Source organism: Apteryx rowi, unplaced genomic scaffold, assembly GCF_003343035.1.
Source record: "Apteryx rowi isolate R43461 unplaced genomic scaffold, aptRow1 scaffold_173, whole genome shotgun sequence".
Lineage (NCBI taxonomy): Eukaryota > Metazoa > Chordata > Aves > Apterygiformes > Apterygidae > Apteryx > Apteryx rowi.
The window spans coordinates 990,367-1,002,051 of NW_020448008.1; the positions used below are offsets into that span (position 1 = coordinate 990,367).

General features: G+C 43.2%; 1 protein-coding gene across 1 annotated transcript; it reads right to left on the reverse strand.

The window, feature by feature from the left end:
- Positions 1–1,122: 1,122 nt before the first annotated feature.
- EXD2 (exonuclease 3'-5' domain containing 2) lies at positions 1,123–11,587 on the reverse strand. The gene is made up of 8 exons (XM_026060957.1): positions 11,095–11,587; positions 9,877–10,133; positions 8,684–8,810; positions 7,502–7,827; positions 5,128–5,234; positions 4,795–4,930; positions 3,750–4,106; positions 1,123–2,573 (listed from the first exon to the last, which is right to left on the reverse strand). The coding sequence occupies exons 1-8, from the start codon at positions 11,431–11,433 to the stop codon at positions 2,357–2,359; spliced, it is 1,866 nt and encodes a 621-aa protein (XP_025916742.1). The 5' UTR covers positions 11,434–11,587; the 3' UTR covers positions 1,123–2,356.
- Positions 11,588–11,685: the final 98 nt, after the last annotated feature.

Below are 11,685 nucleotides of genomic sequence, written 5' to 3' on the forward strand. Positions count from 1 at the left end.
AAAAACAAACATGTTCTATTAAAAGGCAGAAAATTAAAAAACAATAAAAATATCTATTCTATACAACACATAGTCAACCTGAAAGAGGGGGGAAGCTGTATAAAAATGATGCAAGTTAAAGATAATTGACAAACAACAACAAGGAATCTTGGCTAAGAAAATATTTATGAAGGATGTATTCCTTGAAAACTCCTATTTCTGCATTGGCGATTTGAAAAAAATAAAAGTTCTTCAATCATACCATTGACTCCTTGCATTTAGAGGAGTTGCAGTCAGATTCTTGTCTCAACATCATTTTCTTGTTTCAACAAACAGAAGACAACAGCCCAGTGGTCAGCCTGTAGGTTACATTAAACCAGGATAGCTTTATCAGGAGTTCAAGCATCAGAACAAAGGAAGAAAAACAAAGCAGAACAAAAAAGAGAGATGGACAATTTGTACTTCTGATTGTTAAAAAGGAGTTTCTGAGCGGCACAAAGAGCTCTTACCACCTTGATCTGATGGCAGAGACAGGAGATAGCACTATCTGAACATATCCTCAAAAGGCTTTGGAGAGAAATACTTGTATCCAAGCTGCTGCTGTAGATAGGAGGTTCTTGCTGAGAATACAACCAGCTGTGTGAGTGAGCATAGAGACAGAACACATTTGACTAGATCAGTTTTTGTTAAGACCTATCATTAGTACAGAGATGGCATAAAATTGGCCTTACAATGCAAATGGTCTCATTTGCAGCTCTGCAATAAGTTGTATTTATGATGAATCATTGATTCTTGTATGCTGGCTGCTACTGCAGCACCTCCCTCTGGGATGGCATTAATGTACTGTATCTCCGCAGCTTCTACTTACCTCAGAGAGGCTCTGCTACAAACAAGTTTTCAGCCCCCGGCCTGTGCAATTTCTTGAATTATCAGACAGTGGAGAGTTTGAGCCATGATCATGGGAAGGCCAGGATTCTGGCCAAATGTTATTATGAAATATGCATCAACTGCACTGTATATGCTAGTAGGACAGAAGGATAAAGACTACTGAAACTTTTTTAAAAAGATCTTTACAACTCAAGCATAGCTTCATCATTCAGGGGAAACAGAGTCATCTAATACAATTAATGTCATCAAAATTAGTTTCACAGAAAAGGCTATTTATTTTTAAAAAGTTATATTTAACTGAAGTCTAGCACCAGGCAAAAATCATAAATATTTAAGAGAAGTCAGGCAGGAGCACATTTAGAAAACAACAGTAATAATTAGCACATACTGGCTTACATTTTCAAAGCATTTTACAAAAACATGAATTAATTAGTCCTCACAACACCCTTGTGAGGTAGGTAAGTATTATTAGTTCCGCTTTAGAGACAGGGAAACAGACATGGAGAGAGTATGACCTGCTCACCAAAGAACAAGTCAGACTCAGGAACAGAACACTGGAGTTGCAGCTTCCTGTCACRTGTGCTCTGTCCTCTTAAAAGATGCTGGTTTTCAAGTAAAATTTTATTTCCTCTCATCCCTTTTAAGACATCTGACCCCATTTCACTCTGATGTGAAAAGATACCTGCCACAAACTATTCATCATAAACAGGCAGAATTGGGAAGTAATATTTTTAGAAACAGTGTGATGCTGGAACCAGTTTTAAAAAGTCAGAGATGTGACATGGGTGCTTCTACACTGCCAGAGTCAAATAATGTCACTTCTCATCAGGCAGCCACTATCAGGAAAACTCAGCAGCCTATCCACAATGCTGATACTGCTCAGAATCCGCAAAAAAAGAAAAGAGATGCGGTTTCTTCGCCACTTCCAAACAAGAAATCTCTCTCTGGCAGGAATTCTTTCCCAAGAACTCATATGAATGCAACTGTACCAAAAACAAAGAAAGGAGACTTAACCAGGAGACTCAAGAGGCCCTCCTGGTACAGCCAAGGGATCCTTGGAAAACCTGGAAAGGTTCACATATCGTACTATCTGTTAAAAAGAGATGGTCTGGAGGCATCTGACATCCTGGGAGAGTAGAAAGCAACTCTCCACAGTGACTTTGAGAAGAAAAGTCCCCTTAGTATTACACTCTTGCACTGAAATAATCAGTGACAGAGGTGTCTCTGCCTGAACACACAGGCTCCTATCAGCCCATTCACACAGAAAAAAGTTGTAGCAAGTCACACATCCAGTCTAGGATTAAAAATTCCAAACCAGTTTATAAAATTCAATTCAAAGGATTTAACTCTATAAATGCCAAACCTGGTGGAGCCACTGCACAAACGCAGGCCCAGATGTTAGTGGAAAAACAGAAATAAAAATAGTCCTTCCGCCTTCAGTTACATGTGTCCGTTAGATACCATCTAGAGTCTCTCCAGGAAGTCAGTCTCATGACAGCTCAATCTGAAGATCCTCCCCATACTTCCGAATCAGCTTCCCGTGGTTATGGTCCACTGACCACTGCTCTGGGAGGTACTTGGGCTGCATGCTGTCCAAGAAATGCTGCCGCCAGCATCTTTCCAACTGCATCAGGGAGCGCAGGCCTCCTTTAGCAAAACACTGCACCACCTTCAGCCCATGTGGCATATAGCTCTCATTRCAAATCCTGCCAGAACACAAGCAGAGTTTAGTACACAAGCCCACGGTCAGACCCCAGACGTATCTGGAAGGAACAGCAAGATGCTGAAGGTACTTTCAGCAGCAGGACTTGCTTAATTACAGCAGCACAGGGAGCTAACCAGGAGGGGACCTGGGAGGGAGAGTTTTATGCTTTGTTTCAGTGTCAGGCTGCTTTCTGGAACACAGCTGCCCTGGGAAGGTGGATTCTTCAAAATGAGAAAGTGTTATCCTTTTATAGCAATACTAAACAAAGCTCTCAAGGCACATTACAAGCTTCTCAGGAGACAGATTGCAAATTTCTCAAGGCAAGAACACCTTAGGCTCTCCAGAGCTCTGATCCTGCCACCGAACTCCCTGCCTGAATAGGTACTGAGATACAACACTAGCATGCAACAAACAGCAGTGTGCGTAACAAGGAGAAAATACTGTCTTCATGCAAACAGCAAAACCTGATATTAGTTAAGACTTTTGGGGAGGCTTTGGGAAAGAGGTAGAGAGGAAACTTCTGGTGCACCTGGCGCATGATCATCTTTCAGTCTGCCTCCCTGATCTGCCCTTCAAAAGATGTATAGAACAGTGATGAGGGTGAGGGGGGGAGCAAGAAGGGAAGGAGATTGTTGGAAGAGAAAGAGGAAAAGGGGCAAGAGGGGAAACAATGCATTTCACAGACCATGGGGCAGGAGCAAACAAAAACATAGTAAGAAATCTATGGTCTGCTTATCTGCTTACAGTCTTTGGACACAGCACAAAGAACTACTTTGTTTCTCTCCTTGGCTTCTAGTTAAATGCATTGGAGTACTATAAATTCAGACTCCACAGGCTCATACTAGGGATGAAGTTATCTTTTTAGAGGCTCATTTTCACTGTGCAGATCAACTCCTAGTAGTCACAAATTCAGACACTTCTTAGCCCAACAACATTAGTTTAGGGAAGGTCACTGATATCACAAGGAGACCAGGAATGGGTTTTGTTTTATTTTAATTAAAAAGCTTTGAGAGAAAAAGTCAGCATGTATGATCCTCACTCTGCAAATGTTGTTGGATTTGTTTTTGTTGCTTCATTAATATTTACCAAAGGATCCTTGTGTAGACACCCTTTTGTAGAACTTACATGCCTAAAATAAATGACTAAAATATTACATCTACCAAATAGGCTGTTATACCTGGTTTCCAGACCAGCTGCTTCCTGGAGCATCTCTGGGGTCACTGCCTCCGTGTTAAAAAAGTCCTTAATGCCTTGCAGAAGTTCTGCTCTTCGGGGGTCAGGCAGGCTGTCTGCGTTCAGCAGGGCTCGGGCCCCCGAGCGCACCTGCCTGCGCAGGGGGTCCTCCAGCAGACGCACCCCTTCCTCGGAGCCAATGGGGGCACTGAACTCCTCAGCTAGCTGCTGCTTGAGATGGTTGTCGTAGTAATTGGAGATGGCATGGCACGATGTGCAGAGCAGGAGCACGTCATGGGAGTTGTGGTCCTTCATCTGGATGGGAAAGTGTCTCCGGTATTCGTGAGGAACAACGTTCTTCCTGGAGAAGACAAATGAGCCATTGCATTATGTTTGGCTGGAGCTGCTACACCCCAGTTCCTCCTCCTGGCACACAACTAATATTAAAAGCTGAGGAAAACAAAGATCACCAGGGTCAGGGCCCTGAGTGCACCAAAAGGTTCTCCAACCTCTACTTATTTGAAATCCATTGCTTTCAGTTAAAAAATAAGTGATTCATACTGTAGAAATATAAAACAATATGTTATGAGAAACATACCTCTCAGCTAAACAGCAGCAGCAGTAAAAACAAAAATCTCATTCTTTCTGTCCTCACAGATGTCAGGCTCACCCAAGCCTTTTAAAATTGTAAGAAATAAGTACCGAAGAATAGTACAGCTATTCTCAGAAGAGGATGCCATCAGAACAGTGTATGTTTGCATACTGCTGCTCCCTATAATTCAAACTGCAACACATACATATTTCATACACTTTGTTCTCCACAGACTGATTCCACCATCCTCTTTAAGAAGAAGCAATGATGGCCTGTTCAGTGTTAAACTTACCCAAATACATATGATCACATGGCATTCAAACAGTGACAGCCCATCCAAAATATAAACAAGCATGACATTTCAGGCCACTAACGAAATTTCTGGATGCTGAATGAGATGCAGACTTCAGTCTTGTTCTACAAGACGCATTTTCTCTTACCCCACTAAACAACTCACCGGATGTAGGACTCTCGCTTGCCACACACAACACACAGGTTCTCCTTGACGGTCAGATAATAATCAACTTGAGACTCAGGACGTCCTGAAGGCTCAAACTGCAGCTTCACAACAAATGGGTCTGTGCTAACCAGCTCTGAAAGGATAAAGCGAAATAAATATTCAACAAAAACTTGCATTTGAAAACTAGAATAAGAATGCTAAAAGGAAGATTTCCTGATAAATCCCCAAAAGCATTTCCAAAAGAAAAGATAACAGAAGTCCATGCCCTACTATCTAAGAAACATGGCAAAATAGCTCTTTCAATACCAACAGGAAGAGCGGTACACTCACCTCCAATCCCCTTGTCCAGATACCACTGAGCCTTCTTGCGATCACAGGTGCACAGAGGCTGTCCATCTGGTGCATGCAGGAAACAGTTGTCATACAGCGGAGATTTTCTGTGCAACAGGGACAACACTGCAGCAACTAAAACAGCATGCCAAAAAAACAAGGCTCTCTACAGACATGCATTCCACACTGCAATTCACCCAGTCTCCTCTGAATCACAGGAGTGCCCCTAAATATTTATGTTATTCAGCAATGTAATACACAGGCTGCTGCTAAGGGAAGCAGAACATTCAAAAAGYTACATCACATTCGGCTGTGAGGTATCTCTGTTACTCTACTACCCATAGAACTGGCAACTCTAAATCTTATATTTCAAAAGAAGCCAGCAATGATAAAAGAAATTTAAAAAAAAATCATTAGGAAAAAAAACACTAGTTAGAAAGGAAGATGAGCTAAATGAGTATGGACAAGGTAGTTTCAAGAATCAGCTGCCCTAAGCATGTATATTAACTTATTATTAAGAGGCATTTTCTAAAACTTAGTCTGAACAGCAATGTTTTCATTAATCCAAGAGAAATGATACAAAAAGCCTCTTAGAGCACTGAGAACCCAAACACCAGACAGCACGGAAACAACAAAGCAGAGCTGAAACATAGCTCTACTCCTAGCTCCTGCGAAATGCAGGCACCTAACTTCAGTCAGTGGGGAAAAATCCTGTTCGAGTATCCTCTGGTGGTGTGTGGCAGTTCAAGGAAGGATTCTGTTCTCCAAAAAAGCCCATCTCTTTACTTTGCCAAACAAAACCAAATGGTGAAGGAGGCTGGGCTGGTAGAGCACCTGGAAGGAACTGGCCAGTGATAAATGCTGCGGAAAAGTTTCCTTTCTTTCTTCTCTCCAGCAGGATCACACGAATAAGCATTCCCTCAGCAGAGTCCTACCAGCTAAAAAGGTTGGCTTATAGGCAAAGTAATCTGACAAAAAGGATTTCTTCCGATATCCATGGGGCCAGAGGAACAAAGAAACACAGTGAAGAATACTAGAGGCCTGCTTCTACTGAGTATCAGCAGTTCAGCTCAATCATCATCATAATTTGAGTAGTTCCTGATCCTAAATAAACAAACATTCAAACTAGACATGCCTATAGAAAGGAAGAGTGGAAAAGGACTTCTGAAATCATTTTCAGACCGCTGGAGATACTGTATGAAACAGTGAGTCTAAACTAGCTTTAGAGTGATCTCTCATGAAATCAAGCTTGGTTAAAAAAATAAATAAATAAACATAGTGAGATCTCAATTTAGCATGAAGTGCAATTTTGTTCAAGATTTTATTCCTCCCATGAGGTACAGTCTTTCTGTTTTGTATGACACTGGCTTCCAGTAAAAAAAGAAATATGAAGGGATCTTATTGCCTACAACACAATATCGTTAATGACTGCTAATGAATCAATATTATTGACTCCATTAAAATGTCTCCTCTCCATTGCCAAACCAATAATCTTGAAAAGGAGAAAACAAATATTGAAATGCCAATTTTTCTTTCCAAACAATGACAATTACAGCCAATTAGAGTTCCTACATCCATGTGATTAAATTATATTAGATTGTATCCAAACATAAAAGCAAAGTTACCAGTTCTCCATGTCTTCTGCTGCAGTAGGCTTAAAGAGACCTCTCCAAGTTGTTTTAATTTAAAAACAAAAACAACTTAAGTCTCAATAGGAAAATGCCATAAGAATTTAGGATTTGCCCCACAAAAAAAATCCACTGGTCAGGGATCCTGACTCCTGCCCGGTGAGACCAAGAAATACCATCACCTCCTCTCTACCCCTGGTCAACAGAGAAGTGTTATGCTTTGAGGCCACAGCAGACTGGTATTTCCTGTGCCCTCTGGCACCTCACATCATCTCCCCAAGCCCCTCTTTCAGGTCAACTCAGTACTTTGACATCTCTGTCACCACACTGATCTGGAGCAGCATGGTATAAACCTGCTCACAGGACAAGTTCTGCCCAGTTTGCCACCTTTTCCCTGCAGAAGACAGGGCACAGCTCTCTGGGCTGTAAATGCCACCCTGACAGCCAAATGTCTCCTGCTGGGCCTCCACTCTTGAGCTAATGTCTCCATGTGCAAAGAAAGGGCAAAAGCTGGAGACACCCCCTCAACCTACTCATGACCTAGCACAGATCTGAGCACTGCTGTCACTGTTAGCATTATCTTGAGGGAAATGGGAAAACCAAAATAGGATCTCACTCCCATGACTGTTGGGTCCTGTGTTTCCTTTTCCTGGCTCACATTATCTGCCTTGTTAATGAGTAGACCATGAGGGATCGTTCAGTTTGCCATCTGCAATGCAAGAAGTAAAATGTGCTCACAAACTTACCTTACAGAATATCCCACACCCAGAGGCTTTCGCTTCTGCCTCCGAGGATCCCTCACTTGCTGACTGCCAGAGGGCTGGCTGTTCGCAGCAGATTTCCGATTCTTCGTTTTCTGCGGGGAGCCTGCCTCTCCACTCTTCTCCTCTCCTGTGCTGCCACTCCGTCTTCCTCTAAATGGGATATCCACCAAGCCCTGGCACCTACGCAGTACTTTTTCCCAAGCAGCAACAGAGTTTTCACCTTCAGATGTATCAGGAAAGCAGGCAAATCCCAGCAAATGGAGGAACAGAGCCACTGAGACCTGGGCATCCTTAGCAGCATAGAGGATCTGGAGAAAAAAGTAAAGACATTGTGATATTGGCACACAGCAAATACTCCCAAACATTATCAGTCTTTAACACTGGATAGAGTAAAACCAGAAACTGGATTTATTTCATTTCAAAGTTCACAAAAATTCTGGCAGTTGAGTGCCACTTTCATGCCACCACAAACCCCACATTTTTTCAGATCAGCCAGATTTGAAACACTCATGGGTTCCTCCAGAAACCGCAAGACACGGAAAATTTTCTGGGCAAATCAGGCCTGAAACGCTCAGCAGAACCTCAAGGGCACCCACTGGAAATTTCTCAGGTCAGCCAGGCCTCAAACACCCACCCGCCCCACCAAGCCCTTCCTAGCTGTAAAGAAAGGCCTCTCTTAGCACACCTTCTACTAATCTTCGGTGTGTGATTATTTATCCTGTCAGCCCCTCTACTGGTCACTGATTTTTTAGACATCTGCAGCATGATTGTTTAAAAAAGTGAGCAATTAGGGGAACCAAGACAGTCTAAAGACTGTGAACAAGGTTTGCAGGGAGAGGTCTTTCTCTTTTGTTGCACTGATATAGATTGGAGAAAATAAAATAATAAAAAGGTGGTGTTTGGGACACACAAGCAGCTCAAGTGATTTTATCTGTCCGCCTGGATTAAAGGGAAACAAAGCTCAAGAATTCAGGGAGGATGACAAAAAATGATCTTTATGGAAAGAGAGAGAAACTCAGGCACAGTCTGAAATTAACTTCAGCACATGGTCACACACACCAGGCAGAACTGGGAGAAGCCTCAGATCTCTCTATTACAATGCCTTTCCTTTAATGACAAGGTTGTTCTTCCTCCCGAAATACTAAGTTGAAGCAAAAGACACACCTGGTCTTGTGTCAGTTCTTCTGCCTCCCAGTTGCTGCAACGCACATGAAAAGACTTGTCAAGTGGGTAGTTCAGGACTTTTTCTGCTAAAGACTTAAGGCTAAGGCAGTCGTGAAGTAGATCCTTCCTTAACAAAGAAAGTGAAACAAACACATTAAAGACAACACCAAACATGCATGCAAATTCAGACAGATTTGTACAACCTGCTCCCGTCAGAACACCATGAGCTGCTGCACATGATGCATAACTCCCACTCAAACAGCATACAGCTGCCTGTCAGCTTTACAGGCCCTCTCCCTCATCTCTACGAAAATGTCCTTTCTAGATTTAGTAATGATCTAATGCCTGCAATATGCAAAGCATGCAAGGGTGGGAGTTGGTAATGCTTAAGGCTGAAGTGTTCGGCTCTAAACTATCTGCTTCTTAAATAAAGAGTTCTATGATAGAGTGATGGACCATCAGCTCCATGGATTCATAGGCCACTTAATCAAAGAGCCAGGACTAGGGACACTTTCTGAGGAGTGAGAGATTTAGGAATGACTCACAGGAATCCTGGCTGCTCAAGTGCCCAGCAAGCACCAATGGACAAGAAATCTGTCCTTGGTGCACCAGGTCAGAAGTTCTGTGCTCCAGATCACTAACAGCATACCCAGGTACATATATATTATATGTGAAGAATACTCCCAAGTAAAACATTTTATTTTAAGATGAATGAAGGATGAGAAAAATAGTATTGCAATTGTAACATTTTAATGGAAGCATTGTTATTAGAAAAGAAAGTTAGAGCTGCTTTATTTTTGTAATTTTTCAAGAAATCCTGTAATCCAGCAGTTCTGCTCATGTGGTACTGCCATCCAGTACTTTCAAGCAGTTACATCTGATTACATGGTGATCACTCTGACTGCGCTACATCATCGCAACTGGACTTCTAACAGGCTGAAGCATGGTACCCAGAACAGTCCATATGGGCAATACATGAGGAGACTTACAGGCACAATTAACATGTATGAAGGTTTAATTTCCACTAAGAACACGCAGTAGAAGCATGACACGTTCTTTAGCTGCTGCTGTCACTGCCCATGCTCTAACCATCCTGAGCATTCCTACCTGCCTGGCATTGTTCAGCATACACAAATTATTTTTTAAATATTTTCATTGCAAACAAGGCACTGCCGCTGTCACTAGAAACTCACCACTGTCTCATGGCTAAATACCGTAGATCCACACTCCCTTTGACTGGAAAGCCGTAATCCTGAAGTAACTTGCAAGCATCTTCCCAGCATCCTACCCCAACTTTCAAAACAGTACTATCTGCCATGATGTCCAATAGAGTCTTTGGGACAGGCTGTCCACTGGCAACAAGCCTGGGCAACCGAACAAGAATGCAAAGGCCGCTGGAAGAAGCCATCTGTAGGAGGGACACAGGATTTGCTTTTCCTTCCATAGATACCTGAAATAAAACAAAAAAATCAGAGTTTGGGTTACAGTATTATTAGCAGTACCAAGGCTGGAACAAATTGCAACAAAAGAGCCCACATAAGTCAGGAAAAACCTACCAGGCCATACAGTCAAATGCTGTTAGATGACTCAAACTTTTTACTGAAAATTTATGGTCTGTTTCACAATATTACTGCCCCATAGCTACTTCCTACCATGCTTCTACTAGAGAAATTTCCCCCTCTTCACCCTTCCTTCCCCCTCACAGCTGAGCTGGTAGAAGACATGCTTTTTAATCCACATCAGCACACAGCAACCCCCTATATAACTGTTTATGGCAAATTCATTAGTATAAGCCACAGTTGAACAATGTATGTGGGGTGAATAAATTTCCAGCCAAACTAATGACAAAGGCAAGCTTTATAAATGGCTCAATGCCTGTTTTGAAAGTTCACATAGGCAAATGTAAAAGGGGAAGATGAACATTGCTTTCTGGTAGGCCCACTATTTTCTATCTACATATCAGCATTATTTTCTTCTTGTGTGGCTATTATCTAAAAAATATATATTTCTTAAATATAGATGTAGATTAAAAATAGTCTAAACCCAAACTACTTTTATTAAATCACCTTGAAAGAGATATTATACAAAAYGTACAATGCTATATAGCCCAACAACTATCACCGCATGCTTAGCATATCTGATTTATCCCAGAAGTTCAGCAAATGAATACAACCAGAGAATTAAAAAGTCAGCAGACTTAAATGTGAGAACGATCAAAAGCGGCAGATACTTCACTGGTTTCATGACAGACAGCAGGCAGTTTCAACAGTCAGTCGGTGACTGATTTCGGTGACACTGTCGTATCCACTCAAGCAAAGGGATCACTGCCCCCCAGATGAATTCCAGTTACAAGCCCCAATCTATTCCCTCCGCCTTGTGATCCAAAGCAGAGGGGTTTCGTGATCACTCACCCACTCACAGTCAATTCCAAGCACTGGCCACTTCTCCAGCTCTTTCTTCAGCAATGGTTCCACACAGTCCCACTCCTCCTGCTCCGAAACTATCACTATGTTGGCACCAAGGATCCTCTCTACCCAGGAGAAGGTGGGAGATGCGAAGACGGAAAGCACCTCCTTATCCTCTGCCTCAGTCGGCTCCTCACCTCCCGAGTTTCCAATTGCTTCTCCTCGCTGACTCCAACCGCGCGCTGCTCCTCTCCGTCGCCGAGCGGCTCTCCACAACACCAGGGCCCCCGCCGCGACGCCCAGCAGGGTCGCCACCGCGGCGGCCACTGCCGCTTGCTTGGGCATTTTCGGCCCCCCTCTTCCCCCTTCACTTCACCCACTCAAGACGGCACCGCAGGATTTTATCATGGCCTGCAGAGAAGGAGGAGAGAGGCGGGTGTTGAACGCAGCTCCATACAACGTGTTCAGCGGCGCTGGACGAGCCTGCTGGAACGGCGTTTCGGTTCCAGCCGCAGCTCGCGGCCCCGAGGACCCGGGACGGGCCCCGCGCCCGCACACCGGGCCCGGGAGCGGGGGGCCCGGCGGGGAGCGGCGGGC